At 45.4% G+C, this 19,306-nt stretch overlaps 1 protein-coding gene across 1 annotated transcript in view; it reads right to left on the bottom strand.

The window, feature by feature from the left end:
• Myo3b (myosin IIIB) overlaps window positions 1-19,306 on the bottom strand; it is a 408,256-nt gene that overhangs the window by 169,417 nt on the left and 219,533 nt on the right. Inside the window, exons 18-23 of the mRNA NM_001393777.1 lie at window positions 14,985-15,111; window positions 13,476-13,686; window positions 12,176-12,323; window positions 11,330-11,483; window positions 8,509-8,597; window positions 6,719-6,848 (exon numbers count right to left, since the gene is read on the bottom strand). Coding sequence (NP_001380706.1) covers window positions 6,719-6,848; window positions 8,509-8,597; window positions 11,330-11,483; window positions 12,176-12,323; window positions 13,476-13,686; window positions 14,985-15,111 — 859 coding nt within the window. The remainder of the gene's footprint in view (window positions 1-6,718; window positions 6,849-8,508; window positions 8,598-11,329; window positions 11,484-12,175; window positions 12,324-13,475; window positions 13,687-14,984; window positions 15,112-19,306) is intronic.

The following is a 19,306-nucleotide window of genomic DNA, read 5'->3' as shown; positions in this document are numbered from 1 at the left end:
TTCCTTCTAACTGAAACTTTACTTGGCGCTGAGAAGAAGCTGGGGTCAGATACTGGTTCAGGGGGTCTTCAGCCAACTGGCTGCTTTCCAAACCTAGCTGATAGAGTGGGAGAGACTGCGTACAGAATTTTAAGAGGAAAGAAACATTGAAATTGCTGTATCTATCTTGGAGAAGAAAAATCCAAGTCTAAAGGCATAGAGGTGGGGAGCACAGAGAATGCCAAGGGTTACTTTCTTCACCCCACCACACCACCCCCTTGGCCTGTGGAATCTAATGAAGACCATATCTGTATGGGCGAGCACTGGATACCATTAACAAGCAGAGGAGGAGCCGGGAGAGTGTAGGGTTTCTCCTGTGTCAAGGACTCTGCTTCATCCTCCAACCTGTCCCAGCCTATGGAGGCTGGGGCCCTGGGGAACTCACAGGCCTCTGAAGCTCCAGGCCGGACAGACCCTGAGCAGTGATCTGGGGTGTGTGTGCTCATGTCTACCCAGCCCTTGGATCCTAGGCCATGATTCTGGGACACTCTGCTCCTGTGCTCGGATGCTTCCTGGTACCATCTGTCCTGGGCCTCCAGGAGAGACCCCATGCTGCCCTCCTCCCTGGGAGGCTCCAAAATCACTTTCAGATGCCAGAGTGACTGTTGTCACATCTGCCTTCCTGGTGAGTGCTAGAGGCCTTACACTTCTCTCTGGACTGTGAATGCAGCATTCAGTGGAGTTCCTTCCCAGTTTATTAAAAGAAACCCGAGGCTCTGGCAGGTTGGCAGCCAGCACGGAGAATCACAGACCGTCCACATTTCTAATGCGCTTCAAGCACTCTTACGACTACCAGGAAATGCCATTCACAAATGCTCTGGGGCTGTACAGAGCTTCACTGCGACAGCTCCACTCCAGCAGCTGGGAGGAGGCGCCACCCTTCCCTTGTCTCCAGCAACTCACATTCCAGAGGATCCACACACTTCGCCCATCCCAGGAAGGGAAGCTGGGAGGCAGGGGAGGTGGGAAGAAGGAAGGTTGGAGTGGGGAACAGAAGTAACACTGGAGCGCTGGGTATAAGCTCTGTACATATGTGGAACAGAAAGCTCTGCCTCAAGTCTCGTGCAGCTCAGTCTTAGCAGGGAGGCACATAGCGTGACCACACAAGGCAGAAGAGCAATGCTAGGTAGACCAAAGCGCTCAACCGCAGAGCTCTGGTTGTCCATCATGGTGTGAGGGGCCTGTGTAACAACACTTACTATTCCTGTAAGTCTCAAGCGCCTGACTCTGCCAGGCACTGTCTGAAATAGTCCACTTGCAGGCCAAAGCATGGTCATGTATGAATACTACAATACTACTTGTCCCTGGCTATTCTGGCTGGAACTTTCTTCTATTCCTTCTAGAAAGTACTTATGTGTGGAACAAGATCTTGGTGTTTCTGCTAAGGGCATGATTATCTATAGACTTAAGGCACACACCACTCTCTGGTTAAACAGGAAGAAGAGGGTCTCCTCTGTGTGAAAAGGAGCTTGCTGTCCAGGGACTCCCATGGGACAAAAGTCATCTGGGCCTCTCCTTCAGAAAGAACCAGGCACTGTGCTGCGTGTGGCCCTGAGATCCTGTCAGTTTGTCCTGGTCCTGCTCCAGACCTGTCTGCTAAATTGTCAGAGCAGAGGATCGAGGAAGAAGGAGAAAATGGAAACGGTGAGACCGGGTGGCCCACTGGTGCCCTCTTTAGGGCTTAATGCTATTCAGCTTGCAAACATCAGGATTCCACTGAAGGGCAAGCCGGTGAGGGTGTGAGGATCCCTTAACAAGACAGGTGCTGCTCACTCCACACTCCAAATACAAAGAGCGACCAATGGAAGCCGGGGAAGGGAGAGCACTATTTTTACTAGAGCTCTACTTCCAAGGAGAGATACACATGGCCTCAGATTGGAAGGTAATGGATGCAGAACTCGGCCGTGGGCTCTGAAGCTAGCCCAGTCTTTGCGATTACAGACCATTCCCTCCCATTTTTTTTCTTCCAGTTTCTTCTAAGTTCTTAACTCCTTCAAAACCCCAAACTACTATTCGAAAGTCAGAGTTTTGATTCAAATGTAGGGATAACTCTTTCAAGTTCTTTTCAAACCTCTCTCCCCTCCCCAGAGCCTTTTACACCTTCCCACAGCTTACTATTAAACAACAGGACATTTCCCAAGCGTGTCCAGATATTGTTTAGACATCTTTCCTTTTAATGTTCTTCTGCCTGGATCATTCAGTTCGAGGAGCCGCCACTGAAAGGTTAGACTGTGTTTCTGCTGCCTTGTCAAATCTGTACCCATAAAACTACCTTAGAACTTCTAATCAATAGGAAGAATTATTAAGCAGATATTACCGTGTCTGAAATAATCCATGGGCAGGCAAAAGCCTGGTCAGGTCAGCATGCCAAGAGAGAGAGGCTCCCTGCTGACTATGGCTGCCTCTGTTTACCCATCTGATGTGGCTGCTGCGAGAGAGCCCAGGAGTGGCCCTGTCTCCTGGCTGCCCCAGGCCTCACAATTCCCCCTGCACGCTCAGTCTCTTTAGTAGTCAATGAGAACAGGAAAGCTGAAGGATGCATTGGAGGGAGATGCTGCATGGTTACCATCTCTGATTTCACATGGCAGTTACCATGGTAACTTGGATGTGGAATGTCCCCCAAAGGCCCATGTGTCAAGCCACAGTCTCCAGCCCTGGTACTACCGGCAGGAGATGCAAGCCTCTAAGAGGCAGCAACTAGTGAGAGGTCTTCAGACTGGTGGAAGCGTCTCCCTAAAGGCGATGATGGAAACTTGGCCATTTTTTTTTCCTCTTAAGACAAAGACGGTTTTGCTCCACCAGGCATACCTGCCACAACGTGCTATCCCAGTACCAAGCCAGCAGAGTCAACTGACCGTGCACTGAGACTTCTAGCACTGTGAGAAATAAATCTTTTCTCCTTATGAGTTGATTATCTCTGGTATTTGTTAAAGTCATGGAAAGTTAACAGAGTTATACACAGTCCAGTGTTGATCTTTTCAACTATGATAAGGAACTAAGCCAACACATCTTTACTATAGCCACTGATTAAGGCAGGCTTCTGGGACGCCCAGGGAAGAGGCTCCTCTGAAAGGGCAAGAAAGCCAGCCTCGGGCAGTCGAATGCCTGACTTTGGAAGTAAAAGACAGTTTCTAGCTCCCATGAAACCTGAACTTAGCTGGAAGAAATTCTTTGATAATGAAATTAAAGTTTTCCTTTGAATTTTATGGGGCTTTCCTTAGCTTTCAGCAGAAGCCCGCATTACTGTGAAACGGAATGTACGTAGAAGAGAGTATAAAGCATAAATCTGCTGCATGGCGAACATTGTGAAGCACGGGTCCAGGTGCCCACCATTCAGACCAGAAGCCAGAGCATTGGAGCACGGCTGGCGCCATCTAGGCTACCACTTGTAATGTGTGTTGCTATATGTTAAAAGGGTTTGTTTATTTTATTTTACATGGATAAGTACTTCACCTGCATGTATGTATGTGGACTATGTGTGCCTGCTGCCTATGGAGGTCAGAAGTGGGCATCGGATCTCCTGGGACTGGAGTTATAGACAGTTCTGAGCCACCATATAGGGGCTGGGAATGGAACTTGGTTCTTCTACAAGAGCAGCAAATGCTCCCAACCAATGAACCATTCATTTACATTTTGAAGCAGGGTAAATAAAATGACATAAGCAATGGGTTTTCAAGTCCCGGAATTATTTTGCCAGAGTAACTGGGCCGTCTTTGTCTCTCACAGCAATGTCTAGCCACTTCTACTCCTTCAAAGGGACAAGCATACACCTGAAACAAATACTTTCAATTTCAGTGAAAAAAAAAGTAGCCTTCTCTTGGAAGATTAGGCTACAGTGATAGACAAGCAGACAGACAGACAGGCAGACAGACGATAGATTGTGATGGATGTTTTAGATCTTACAAGCTTCGTTAACATTCTGTCATTCGACGGAAGACACAGCACCATTTTTTAATGAAGGTCTGAGGACGATTATCATTATAAGGTAATAAATTGGGGACCAGCTCCAAATGGAAAGTGAAGGCACAAGAAAGTTCTGGTTTCCCTAGTAACACACAGTACTAACGCTGCTGTAGTAGCTTCCTGTTGTCTCAATAGGCACTTTGTTACCAGAAGACTTTGGTGTCTGTTAACTGAATGCATTTTTGCATGAATAAGTCCAGAAAGCAACAAACACTCTTGCTTGTTAGTTCTGACACTTACAAGTAGCTTTTTAATATTCAAAATATGAAGAAGAGTGAATTTACAATTCAAAAGAAGCGGCATAGTGCACAGCTCAGAACTACAGAGTAGCTTGCTATGATATCACATTTGTTTCTCTCTCTCTCTCTCTCTCTCTCTCTCTCTCTCTCACACACACACACACACACACACACACACACACACACACTTTTGTTACTCCCAGATGATATGAGCTTCCATCACCAGGCAAAATTCAGAAAAGGTTATGAACTCTCTGGAAGACAAATTAAAAATTAAAATCAAGAAATAGAAAAGGTTCTTCTGTGTTTCCTTCCTGCTTTGGAGTGGCTCCAGGAAGACCAGGAGGCTCAAGGCAGAGCACGGCTTTCTGCAGAGAGCCACCTAGTGCTCACGACTATGAACTTGTTTTTCTTCAGCCACAGGTTGAAAGAGAAAATTCCAAAATCGTGAACAGATTCGACAAGTCATTATTTATGTTTATAGGAGAGTGCAAATGTCAGCCGAAGAAGAGTTCTCCAGATAGATTTTATTCCAAGGACTACTAACCCTGTTATTAACCGTACTTCTTCTGCTTCTTCCCAGAAACCAGCTGGAGAGGAGTCTGAACTCCAGAGGGGAAACGCCAGCCAGCTCTGCCCATGGCTGCCCACAGAATGCCAGAGGTCCACATGAATGAGTCCTGGCTGCAGCCAAGAAGCATCTACAGGGGAAGCTGGCAGCAGACTTTTGGTCTGCACTGGGTACCAGAGAAGCATGTTTGAAGGGCATTAAGTTTCTTGTTCAAGTTAAGACCAGCACAGGTAGTAGACTAGCTTTTTGTTTTCTCGTAGGCAAGTTTTCATTCACTCTACATAATCAATACACTCAGCTATAAATTAGACATGGTGACAGTTCCATCCTACCTTGCAAAGGTTTCAGGTGAGAGACACAGGTGCTGATCATTATAGGAAAAGGAAGGAGCTGGGAGAAGAAGACTGATGTGGCCCAGGCTGAGACAGCTGGATCCCAGGTCAATCAAAGGAGCTTGGTCCAGTGAGAATCCATTGAGCTGGGAAATCTCTCTTGGGGCCCTAGCATCCTGCTTCCTGGCATGGGGACCCACAGTTGGGCAGCTTCAGCTGTCTGTCAGCAAGTGAAGCCACTAATGCTCCAGGGTGTTAGGAGAATAAGAGAGTTGAGGTGAGAACTGAACCAGGTAATCTCTGAAGGGCTCTTGAGCAGAAAACCATTGATGGGCCACACACCCTTTCCTTGGAATCTTGTACCAGTAGAAAGAATTGTCTCCATAATTCTAGGTAAACCAAGTCTAGCCTGGATGCTTAGTGTGAATTAATATACAATTTTATCAAGAGAGGAGTTAAAAGGAGGCAGAGACAATGAGAAGTGTAAGAGCTGATGTGGAAAGTGTGTGTGTGTGTGTGTGTGTGTGTGTGTGTGTCTGTGTCTGTGTCTCTATGTGTGCATGTGTGTCTGTGTGTGTATCTGGTGTGTGTGTGTGTGTGTCTGTGTCTCTACGTGTGCATGTGTGTCTGTGTGTGTATCTGGTGTGTGCATGTGTGTATCTGTGTGTATGTGTGTGTCTGTGTGCATGAGTGTCTGTGTGCATGAGTGTCTGTGTGTCTGTGTCTCTGTGTGTGCATATGTGTGTATGTGTCTCTTTGTATGTATGTGTGTCTCTGTGTCTGTGTGTGTCTATGTGCATGAGTGTCTGTCTGTGTGCATGAGTGTCTGTGTGTGTGTGTCTGTGTCTCTGTGTGTACATATGTGTGTATGTGTCTCTTTGTATGTATGTGTCTCTGCATGTGTGTGTATGTGCATGTCTGTGTGTACACATGCTCATACGTGTGGGTGCACGCACATGCATGCATGTGTGTGTGTGTGTGTGTGTGTGTGTGTGTGTGTGTCTCGCACATGCACATACATGAACAATTCTTCTCAGGAGTTAATTTACAAAAGAAGTAGTTATGTTCTTTTCTTGAACTTAGAACCGTGACCCTGGTTAAGGCAGTTCAGTGTTGGGCTGGAGAGATGGCTCAGTGCTTGAGACCATTTGTTGCTCCTGCAGAGGACTCAGATTTGGTTTCCAGTGCCCACATCACAGCTCATAACTGTTCGTAACTCCAGTTCCAGGAGAGCTGATGCCCTCTTTTGAGCTCTGTGGGCACCAGGCGTGCACATGGTTCATAGGCAGACACACAGGCACAACACTCAGACATAAAATAAAACCAAATAAAGTAAGTGTTTAAAAGGGGGAGACCTGGGGGTTGGGGATTTAGCTCAGTGGTAGAGCACTTGCCTAGCAAGCTCAAGGCCCTGGGTTCGGTCCCCAGCTCCGGAAAAAAAAGAAAAGAAAAAAAAAAGGAAAAAAAGGGGGGAGATCTGATGTTAGCAGTGCACATGTGACAGTATTTGAATGAGAGACATCGTGTTGGCTCGTGTAGGCCCTGGACTAAAGCTCTGGGGGTTTCTCAGGTACCTGTTTTGGTCAAAGGAATTGAGAACAGTTGCTGAAGGAGCTTGTTCTCAGATGTCCTCAGGACTACCACCACATCAGCAGGGAGGGTGTCTCTGTTTTTCTCAAGAACCCCAGAAGCATCGTACAGCACCTAGAAAACAGACAGCAACGTGTGCAAGTTAACAGAGGCAACTGACCATGGCTGGTGACACTAGCGGGCTGTCCAAGTAGTCGCTGCCTAGAACTGGATACGAACTCACCCTACCCAGTCACACGAAGCCTTTTGACTACTGAGCACCAGATAAAAGAGAGATGCTGTACTTTGATGGGTCAGTTTATCTTAGCTTCTTGTCCAGTTATCTTTGAAGAAAAGGGTCCTATGGAGGATACAGCATATTAGAAAAACTAAATACCAATCGCTTATTGTGTGTGAAACACCCATCCCCATTCTACTGATAGGCAAGTAGGAGCTGAACGAGGGGCTGAATGAGGTCAGGCAGCCATCATACTGGAGCAAATGGGCTTTGAGTGCAAGACCACCATGCCCTCACTGCCTCTCAAGGCATTCATGGAATCCGAGTGATCACTCAAAGAGTCTATGTGGTTCTTGGTTCTCAGCAATTCGAGAATCCAACATAGAGATATTTGGAAGGACCTTCTACAAATCCCTGTGGTACGGACAAATCCCTGGAATGGTGCAGTGGTTTGAATGAAGATGCCCCACATAGGCTCATATGCTTGAATGTTTGGTTCCCAGTTTGCAGTACTGTTTAGGAAGGATTAGGGGGTGTGACCTTGATGGAGGAGGTGTGTGTCATGTCGCTGGGGGTTGGCTCTGAGGTTTCAAAAGCCCATGCCAAGCCCAGTCTCTCTCTCTCTCTCTCTCTCTCTCTCTCTCTCTCTCTCTCTCTCTTTCTCCCTCCCTCCCTCCCTCCCTCTGCCACTGTGCTCCCTGCCATGATGACATTGACTCCCATTATGAAACTTTAAGAAAGCCCCCAACTAGAAGCTTTTTGTTAAAAGTTGACCTGGTCATGGTTTCTCTTCATAGCAATGGTAACCCTAGCTAAGATCAGTGCTAAACAAAGTGGCAAAGAATTCACAAACCAGAGGGAGAGGGGTACAGAGTAGGAAAATGTACATAAGGGGAGCAGTGACAGGAAGAGAGGCACCAAGCATGCAGAAGGCAAGTGCCCTTTCAAGGAGAACACAAATATGGAAGATAATTTGGACACATTATGCATCAACAGAATGATTCCAAATGCCTTCCATCGACCCAACCTCCCACTTTCCGGATCTCGGGCTTCAGCAAACCTCCTGGGAACTGGTCACAATGTAATTGGTTTATCTGGGAGTGACACAGCAGTGAGCTTCAGACTTAAATTTGAATGGAAGCATAATACATAAACACTGGGAGTGCCAGTTCATGTGTTAAAAGCTTACCATCTGGATGAGTGAGATTGTGTTCTTTCTCCAGATATTTCTGGTAGCCCATAGACATGTGGAAAGTGCTAAAACCAGCCCTACTGTGTTATCAACTATCCTATGTTGGCTACACTTCAAATGCCTTCAGAATGAGAACATTCACCATGAAACCCTTCAAAGACAGGGTTTCCTGTCAGTTCTGTGCTAGCCCTCGGGGCAGGAAGCAGGTTGTAGCTCTACAGGCCACCACATCTATAAACCGCGCCACTGAGGACATTTGGGGAATGTAATTAGAATCAAAAGAGAGCAAAGTCTGCGAGCAGTTTCATGAGGATCCCCACTGGGATTTCGTTGTTCTTAGATCCTATAACTTCCACCCCTCTTACCGGTCCAGCATAGTGCTGAATGCCGAAAGAGAGTTCCACTCCTTTGGGCCTCCAGAAGAACTTGCATCGTAGGTTGTCTTCAAATTTATCTGTGTGTAGAAAAGAGACTAGAGTGCTCAGTCTAAATGGGACACCTCTCTCTCTCTCTCTCTCTCTCTCTCTCTCTCTCTCTCTCTCTCTCTTTCCTCTCTCTCTCCTTCCCACCCTCTCGCTCCCCCCCACTCTCTCTCTTTCACACACACACCAATGCTCAGGGATTACTGCAGAAGAAGAGGGAGAGACAGAGCAAGCAGATGACCGGAATGAAAACAGCATTTGCTGTACACGACAGTGCAGTTACACACATGAACTCACAACAGTTCCAACATACAATCTATGGCCATGTCTGTGTCACAGATCACAAGACCTGTACTAGATTAAGTCTCAGAATCGGGGAGGGACCTATGAAGTCCTACTTCTAGCTGAGGGTGCCTACTAGGGGGAGGAAGAGCCAGTTTTTTTCAGGGATGCAGGCCTTGAGAGGCTACCTATGCTCCCAGAGATGGCCTCCCTCTCACACATATATAGACCTAAATGGACTTAGAAGGCATGAGAGAGGAGGAGGTCACACACGCACACACACACACACACACACACACACACACACACACACACACACAGGATGTTGAAAAGGGAAGGTAGTGGTAGACGAAGGGAAGAGCTGGAACAAGAAGAAATAGGGAGTGGATTTTGTCCAAACACATCATATGCATGTATGAATATTAAATAAAATTTTTCAAAATTTTACTTATGTGGCTTTCCATGTTGGAGAGAAACAATGGAATTGTTTGCTCTTTCAGACAAAAATCTGCTCCTCCAGCCAGACACAGGATAAGACTTGCACACAGCCCTAAGCAGCCCCAAGCAGCCCCACTCAGACAGGCATGTCCCGTTTTATCTTCCGTTAGCTGTTCAGATGCCACATTCCCCTCCTGCCTCTAAGAAATTCTAGGTGTAGACACCCAGAGCAATCTCAGACCCTGCCACAGAGCTTTGGAACATACAGACAGGCTAGAAGGGCAGATAACCCCAGGTTAACTTCATTTGGGCAATATTCAGATAAGAGAAAACCATTGGTGTTGACAACTTCAACACCCTGAAGAGAGTCTCCCATACATCAATTTCCTTTTGAGGAAAGAGTTTGAAACTTTCTACTCACTCCCCACTACAAACAACTTTTGCATTATTGTGAACATGACTGAGAGCTCAGCATGAGGAACCACCATACCAGGTGGTAAAGGCAGGTTAAACCTGGGGCTCCAGGCCCTACAACATATCACAATATAGGTAAAGAACAATGCTCATTTAAGCTGGAGATTCTAAAAAAGAAGATCATGAAGGACAGGGAGCAGGGATAGGGCAGGAGAGCATGGAATAGAGAACTTGGCTATGGACTGGCAAGATGGTTCAGCCAGTGAAGGTGCTTGCCACTAAGTCTGATGCCCCTAGTTCAAGCACAAGGTAGAGGGAGGATCGACTCTGATAAGTTGTCTTCTGACTACCCCTACACACAAGATAGATAGATAGATAGATAGATAGATAGATAGATAGACAGACAGACAGATAGATAGGCAAATAGATGATAGATAGATAGATAGATAGATAGATAGACAGACAAATAGATGATAGATAGCAGATAGATAGATAAACAAATAGATGATAGATAGCAGATAGATAGATAGATAGATAGATAGATAGATAGATAGATAGACAGACAGGCAAATAGATGATAGATAGATAGATAGACAGACAAATAGATGATAGATAGCAGATAGATAGATAAACAAATAGATGATAGATAGCAGATAGATAGATAGATAGACAGACAAATAGATGACAGATAGCAGATAGATAGATAGATAGATAGATAGATAGATAGATAGATAGATAGATAGACAGACAGACAGATAGATATGAACATAGAGGACTTTAGATACTAGGAGAAGGTAGATATCTCTATTCAGGAGATACTAGTAACCTAAGAAAAGGTAGCTTTAGAAAAACTAAACCAAGGGCTGGAGAGCTTGGTAGAGCCCTTGCCTAGCAAGCACAAGGCCCTGGGTTCAGTCCCCAGCTCCGAAAAAAAAAGAAAAAAAAAGAAAGAAAGAAAGACTAAACCAGCAACAATGTCTACAGAAGAGAGGGCACTGTAAGTCTGGGAATACAGGGCCCCTTAGCTACCTAGGACTAGAGGTAAATAGGAGCCCAATGAAGACATGACACAAAGTTTGCAAAGATCACTTCTCAGCCTTTGGGCCAAGATAAAGTGTGGAAGGGAGAGTGGGCAGTGCCGACTGTGAGAACTAACGGAGAGGAAGGTCTGAGATGATATATTCATAAGGAAATAATACATTTACGCTGGCAGGAATAGGAGGATGCGGAGAATTTGGGGGTGGTGAGAGATTTAAGCCACAGATTCTATCAAGACATTGCAATTCATTTAAGAACAATGCTTAAACTTAAATTTGTATTTATGTGTCTGTGTATGTTCCTGCTTGTTCCTATATGCACTGCATGGGTGGGGACGCCAGAGTAAGCCGGAAGAGGGTGTTGAAACCCTGTGAGTGGAGCTAAAGCTGGTTGTGAGCTGCCCAATAGGAGAGTTGGAAACTCAACTGCATTCTCAGCGAGAGCAGAGTCCTCCTAACCCCTGAGCTGTCTCTTCAGCACACCAAGGTCCATGCCCTTACAACCCCAGGTGCCTGAAGGAAGACGCATCTACCTAGTGCCTTGTACTGAGTTCCACACACCACGTTTATCTTTTTTCCTAAAAGGTACTTACCAACCAAAGTCTGGTCTGTTCCTTGGGGAAATCGACTTTCCTCATCCAAAAGTGCTAGAAGGCCCAAGGGTTTTTGCAGGAACATGTCCAGGAGTGGGCGATTGTCTTCGTACTGCACGAGGACAGCATCGACGCCTTCCTTTTTATACTCCATCTGGAGGAAACAGACCATGACTCTCTGGCCTGAAACTGACCTCAGATCCACCAGGGCATTTTAGCTTCGACTTTCTGGGTCTGGCCACACTGAGACATGCGAGTGACTAGGTGTGTTAGAGACATATAGCAGAAGAATCCGTGCGTCCCAGCCTTCATGCTGTGCACGCAGACTGTGAGATTTACCGTTGAACTGCTTGGGGAGTACATTTCCATGACTAGGGATTCAAGGATATCCGCTCCTCCTCCCAGGAGACACCCCTCCGTTACTGGGGATCAGACGCAGAGACAATGGGAGATGAAGAGGGTGAATATGGGTTCTAAGAACCCCCATCTTGTGCTCAGGGTCACCTTGTGTCTTTTTGGACACCATTATAGATATTTGTCATCAGAACAGGAGAGAATGAAGCATACGCAACAATATATGTGGAAGAATTTTGAAGTAAGAATTAAATAACTGGACTGTCGTCAGCTCCACACAAGCGAGGGAATACACCTTTCCATAGAAATCAGGACCATTTTTTTCCCTCCGACTAATTTTAGACTGTTTGTTTTGACAGGATTATCTTGCCAGGTGGGTTTTCTGTAGCCGTCTACCCGACAGCCTGACTAACCAGGTTTTTGCTTCAAACTGTGCACAGCCTGGCTCTCTCCTGATCCACCCTGCCCCACTGCTTTAGCTTCAACCACTACCTGCTCAAGAGCGAACACGTGCTGATTGAAGTAGAACTGGACCTGTTCGTTGGCGATATTTATGCAGAGCTGTTCAAAGGAATTCCTCTGGAAATCCTCAAAGCCAAAAATGTCCAGGATGCCCACATTCATCCTGTCCTCTGCACTACTGTGAGAAAGAAAACAAATCAGGAGACGTTACATCCATCTCAAGACAATGAGAATCCAAATGCACATGTCACCAACATCCAGATCCACTCAGGGAAAGATGTCTCCTACCTCCTCGGGGACAAGTTTGAAACTTAAAATAAAATTCCTTTATTTCATTTTTGAAAATAAAAATAAATAAAAACCTTGACAAATAAAAGTCTTTAAAATCATACTCAGAGCCAGGCATGATACCTGTAAAGTCAGCACTTGGGAAGCTAAGACAGGGACTGTGAGGAATTCAGGATCAGCCTATGCTAGAGAGGAAGACCCTGCCTCAAAGAGAGAAAGGAGAGAGGAGAGAGGAGAGAGAGAGAGAGAGAGAGAGAGAGAGAGAGAGAGAGAGAGAGAGAACAAAACAAAAATCTACTCAGATCTTCTATATAGATCACACAAAGGGGCCTTGGCTTCTTCTACATAGTCTCCCATCTACCCAGCCCTCTACCCTGCTTCTAATGAGACTTCAGAATTTAACTGTCCTGACTCTTCTACAGAAAAAGACTAAAGCCAGGGAGAGAGAAAGGAGTTATAATAACAATAACAAGAGAAAGTCTGTGCTTTAAATTTTTCACAAAATGTATCAATTATTTCTAAAAATGCCCCGAGGAGGACATGTTAACTTCACTTTTACAGAGATGAAAGTTGGCAGACTCTTCAGTTGATGATGTAGATGTCAGACATGACCCTGGTTCATCCAGCTCCCTGCTAAGCCTCCTCCCTGCAATGGCTGTCACTCATTCTCTTAGGAGTAAATGCTTCAACTCTCCTGTTTCCCAATGATGCTTTTTTATTTTAATTTTTTATTGGATATTTTTAATTTACATTTCAAATGTTATCCCTTTCCCGGTTTCCCATCCATAAACCTCCTATCCCACCCCTCTTCTTCTATGAGGGTGTTCCCCCACAAATCCACACACCCTTTCCTGCCTCCCCACCCTGACATTCCCTTACACTGGAGGGTCTAGCCTTTAAAAAGTGAAAAAGGGAGCCCTTTGCCTAAAGAAAACCCAAGTCGACATAAGGTTCTCTCTTGCAGATTCTAAAAGATACCAGAAGGTGAATGATCACTCTGGGCCTCTGCTTCCGGGGCAGGAGGTGGGGGTGGGGGACTTGCCATATGTTTTTATCTGGCTGCAGGAGTGTGTTGATTCGATTCACAATCCAGCTGAACAGCCTTCCATAGAGGGCCTTAGACATGGCGTCCCTGACATCTTCAGCCCTGTCCACTGTGTTGGCTCGGACAATGGTCTCGCCTCTTGTGACCACACAGTGGGACGTGAGGGCCTCCTGAAGCTCTTCAGAGTTGATGCAGAGCACGGAGGCAGCTGGAACACAGAATGAATATGATCCTAGACGTGTGGCCACCTCTTCACGCAGCCCACACCAACCAGCACTAGAGCATCCATTGTGCCAGGCTCCATCCTTCAGACTATCCTTCAAAGCCAAGACAATCAAGCAAGGTCCCTAACTCCAAGTAGCACCTGGGCTAGACAGCACAACTCACAAACTGTTCCGAAAGCTCCCTACAAGTATCTAGTAAGAAAAGGTATGAGGGATGGGTCTCAGAAGGGACAAGTGGCCTTTTATCAAATAAATTGCAAGAATACATAGTCACAAACACATGGTATAGTAAAGGCCCTAAAAGAGCGCTACAAATTAACACAGAAAAGCTTTTGGTTTGATTTGGTTTGGTTTGGTTTGGTCTGGTTGGTTTGGTTTGCTTGATTTGGTTTGGTCTGGTTGGCAGTCTGATTGGTTTAATTTTTGGTTTGGTTGGTTTGGTCTGGTCTGGTCTGATTGGTTTGGTTTTTTGGTTTGTTTTGGTTTAGTTTGGTCTGGTCTGGTCTGATTGGTTTGGTTTTTTGGTTTGTTTTGTTTTGTTTTGGTCTGATCTGGTCTGATTGGTTTGATTTTTGGTTTGGTTTGGTTTGGTTTGGTTTGGTTTGGTTTGGTTTGGTTTTTGGAGACAAGGTTTCTCTGTAGACCTGACTCTTTTGGTCACTCTGTAGACCAGGCTGGTCTAGAACTTATGGATCTACCTGTCTTGGCCTCTTGAGTGCTGGGATTAAAGGTGGGCACCACCACAGATTGGTTAAAAGGTTTTTAGTCAATTATTTGGGGAACATTGACTCTGTAGCCTAGGCTAGCCTCAGGTCCTGTGTCCTCCTGTGCACTGTGGTTGTAAACATGCGGCATCATATCCAGCAGTTGCCTTATCTCCATAAACAATCCTCGCCCTTTCTTTCCCCATGATTGCTGATAGGTCTTACAAAACAGGCAGGTGCTGCTTTCTGTCCTATGGGTTCTGATTTCATGGGTACAAAAATGGGCCAAACTCATATATTTCTTTAAAACAGATAAATGGTTTTGAAAAGCAGCAAAGGTGGAGAACCCTGTGTAAAGTTACTGCAGACTCGTTTTCTGCAGAATAGCCACCTGCAGCACCTGCAGCAGGGGTGAAGGCTGCTAGTCCACAGGATGACTGCTGGGAAATGTTGGCTAGTGGAACCTTCTAGAGCTAGTAGGATGGGTTACAGTTACATCACATGCTACAGAGTCTTGAAAAGCTGTGGACACGGAGGACACATGAACTTTGACAAGGAAGCACTTAAGTATCAATTACCGTTTTCCAAAGCTTCGGGATTGGGAACCTCACTTTTATCAGTCTGGTGTTGAGAGGAAATAGCTGCAAACTCAATGTTGCCGATGTTCAAAATCCCAGCCAGAATTCTGTACACGGAGTGTACCTCCTGAAAAGGACATGGAGAGCCATGCTCAGATGTCGTTGGCACTGCACCTGACGAGTTGCTCACCCTTTAGCTAAAGTACTGTGGTTGTCCATCACACTCTCTTCTCCCTCTTTCTGCACACACACTGTCCCCATTCTTCCTGACATTAGAGGCAGTTCTGTCACTAAGTCTTAATGACCAGACAAGTGGAACGATGTGCACCTCCTCAGGTTCCCGGAACCTCCTCGGGCTCCAGACCCTGTGCATGCGAGCACACTTGCTCTGTGCTTCCCTTCTCACTATCGGTGGCTATAATTTCCAGCGACTGGCCTCAGCCATATCTTTAGAGCAGCAAAGGATCGTGGAATGGAGCTGTTCTGCCACCTGGCATGGTGACCAAGAGGGAAATGACCTTTGTCCTTTAACTCTCTCTTTAGCTATTCAATTAATCCCAGCTCCCAGATTCAGAATCAGGCCTTTCTGCAGAACTAGAGATTAGGTGTTCCCTTGCCTCTTTGGGGTATAGCTTCTTATAAAATATCTCAGAGGGCATCCGTTGATGGCTTCCAAGGATATCTCAGAGGTGACAGGTTGTGGCTAGGCGTGAAGTGAGCACATAGTTTGAGAGACTGACTAGAAATAAACCACGATATTATGAGGTCAGAAGAAATAAGTATTTTGTCTCTAGTTCCTACCACAGGAGTTTTCTAAATTTGTCTGGGTAAACAGAGCTTTGTGGTGGAAACAAGTGCCTTTCAACCGTGCCTGTGTTTACACTAATAAGGGAAGTTTTGTGGACATCTAGATAAGGCTCAAAATTGGAGAAACTGGTTGCTCAAGGGAGAATCAGTCTTAGGACTCTTAGTCCCTTGATCACAACAAACTCTAGGGAGGGCTAGGACTCCAGACTGATTAATCACCAATGGCCAATAACTAATCAGGTGTGTGTGTGTGCATGTAACTCCACAAAATCCCTAAACAGGATAAGGGAGCCTCCAAATAGTTGAATTCATGGGGTGCTAGTAAGTGGCATGTCCAGAGAGTTAGAACCTTTACTATTTACTGCCTATTCATTTTTCATTCATTCATTTTTTTCACTTGTCTGGCCCTGGGTTGTAACCTTTACAATAAGTCTGCAGCCTTAAGGAAAATGTTTTCCTGAATTCTGGGAGCTGATGTGCCAACTAGTCAAGCTATAGAAGGTTCCTGTAACGTCAGAACCATTCGGAAATGTAAGAGGCCTGGGGCTTCCAACTGGTCTTTGAAGTAGGGGCAGTATGGTGGGACTGAGCCCTTAGCTTGGAGCATCTGATACTAATAACGCTACATAAACAGATTTCATAGAATCACTGAGTTGGCATAAGAGATTGATGGGGGATTTTAGGAAAAAAATAAAACCCATAAATTTGAGTAAAATTCATTCAGATTACCTAAGTCCTGTTTTCATGTTCCAAGTTGAACATCCAGGTAGAATTAATGGATGAAACACAATGCATACTTTGTATAAATTTTACATTTCTCTATGTAAAACAAGGAAGCATCTGGTCGGAAATTTTCTGAATTTTATGCTAATAGGCAAAACTACCTCCATAAAACATATTCAAAAGCGCTATTTGATTTAATACTCTACACAGCAGCCAAGTAATGGGAACTGTCACTAGACCATTGATAAATACTGCCCCCCAAACAGAGTCTCCCTGTGGGCATTACTCAGCAAAGCCTAAAGCCCGCGTTCAGGCTGTAACACTGACATCTGCTGGATGCCTGATAAAGCTACGAAGACAAATGAGAATTCTAAGCCCGGCTTCTGCCATAGATAAGTACTGTTCTTCCAACTTCTAAGCCAACGGCAAGATGTCATGTTCCAGACTTCAAGAATCACCATTTAATCACACGACTTAGAAGTGGCTAAGAGGAACACCTACCAAATGGATTTTTTTAAGAACTTGCCTGGATTTAACATGACAGCTCCTCATTACCATGATCAATACAGGGCGAGTCCTGCCGCCTGCATCAAGACTCCCTACGGTGGTAGATCTGAGCGTCTGAAGCTGAGGCTATAGCGAGTTCCACGTCTGCCGTGTCTGTATCCAGCCTCCTTGAGGGGTTGTCTAAAACTCTCCTCCCTCTTAAGGAAAAGTGTAGTTCCTCTAATGAATGCACACAGTCCCTACCACACAATCCATGACTTCTTCCCAAGAAAAGGCTTTAAGCACTTTAGCAGTAGGAAGATGAACTCCAAAGAAAACGGCCACCCGAGAGCATGCTGTCAAGATGGGCAACTCGCCATGTTGCTTCTCTGGCCACATTCTCTTAATGCTATGCTCAGGGAATCAACAAAAGCAGAAACCTACCTCGGACATTCAGTGAGAACATTTAGAGTCAAACACCATGTGGATGGCTAGGGCTCCTTTCTTCAGGTCTCCTTCCTTAGTTCAGTGAAGGAAGCAGGAACCAGGCATCCAACGTCTTTTAAAAGGATTTAGCCTCAGTGTGCTCCCTAAGGGACATCTCTGGGATTTCCTACCACTCTGTTAGCCCAGCTTGTGTGTGTGTGTGTGGGGGGTCATTACTCATTCTTTTCAGATCTAGGAACCTCCCCCTACCACAGAGGTCAGCTCCCCAGTGCTGTGTCTATCACGAATGTCTCCACTTTCCCAAAACTTCTTGATCGCATGGGAAATCTTTCACTTTCCTTGGATTGTTTCCCTCACCTCATCACAGTCTTTTCAGGAATCTCAGCCTTTCCTGGGGAGTCTTACTTTTTTATTTATTGAGGCCAAGTTCAAAATTAAGGAGTATTTAATGTGTCTGCTGAAACCATTCTGCCTGGCTCCTGGGCACCTCAGGTCACTGTCTTTCTTGAACCTCCCTAGAAATTTACTTCATCTCTTTCTTTTCTCAAAATCTCTAATTTTTCCAGCAGTTCTGCCTCACACACGGTCTGGGGTCAGCTGAGGATCATTGCGTCTTCCTCCTTGGCAGAGGCTCGTGATATCTACCGCCTTCAAAGTCAATGCATCCCTTCCTCAGGGCTTTCTCTTAACATACAACTCTTTGGCACCTCCCTTTGGAAGTATTACTTTGATTTGTGATACATTTTGAAGGAAGAAAGAATTTTTCCCCTGAACACTAAGGCCCTGAACTCTCGCCTCTGCATTGAAGGACCTAAGTACACACCCACTGTATCGTCATATGCAGCGGACAGCTTCATGCGGTTTTAAATAACTACAACTCAACTTACATGGTGTGTTAGAATAATGTGTTTACCACAGGGCCAGCATTATTTAATATTAAACAGAAACTGTGATTTGACTGAAGACATAGAAATGAAAGGGTGGGATCCTCTCAGTTGTGTTTAAGGTCAAATCCCCAAAATCCCTTGCACATAGTTCCTGGAGGGCTCCTTCCACCACAACAGTTACTCCCATGATGAACTGTCCCTTTGAATGCTTTTAGCTTGTGTCCTGGACTTAAAATCCATCCTCCCAGGTCCACACTAAGGTTTGCATGCCATAATTTTGTTGCACAGTGTTGTAGGGGAAGGGAGGGCAAGCAAACACTTGAGGAGTATCCACGGGGAACTAGAGACCTTCTACGAAAGGACTGGAAATATAATTTTAATTGAATTGGCTACTTCCTTTAAGCTCTATTGAGAAGTGACTGGCAGGAAATCGTTAGAGAAATTGTGTCCCGTCAGCCGAGGCTTCCTGGATTTAGTCATGTTACTGTGACTCTATAAACGTGATGCGAAGTGAGATAACCCAGCAGAACAGGTTCTCTGCAAAGATATACCATAGATTTCAGGGTCAGAGATAAAATCCATCTCCTCCCTAGCATTTCTGAAGCTACTAATTAACTTTGGCTGGTTATTCCCAGATGAACTAATGTAGGACACAGGGAAGATACACATGATGACATAGGGTCACGCTCCTTGTTGTACACCAGAGAGATACACACAATGACATACTGCCACGTTCTGGTTATAAACTGAGAAGGTAGACACAATGACAGAGCACCATACTCCTGTTACATGCCACAGGGGTATACACACAGTGACATCATGCCACATTCGTGCAGTTACACGGTCGAGAGGATACACAGCAACAGGCCACTCTACTCTTGATGTTTGTTGACCAGGTACAAATTAAGAACGTTTGCCACCTTTCTCATTTCTTTTCATACCCATTTACCCTGGCATTCTTTCCTTCTCTTG

Source organism: Rattus norvegicus, chromosome 3 (assembly GCF_036323735.1).
Source record: "Rattus norvegicus strain BN/NHsdMcwi chromosome 3, GRCr8, whole genome shotgun sequence".
In the NCBI taxonomy this organism is placed as follows: Eukaryota; Metazoa; Chordata; class Mammalia; order Rodentia; family Muridae; genus Rattus; species Rattus norvegicus.
This window is presented reverse-complemented; position numbering and strand designations above follow the sequence as displayed.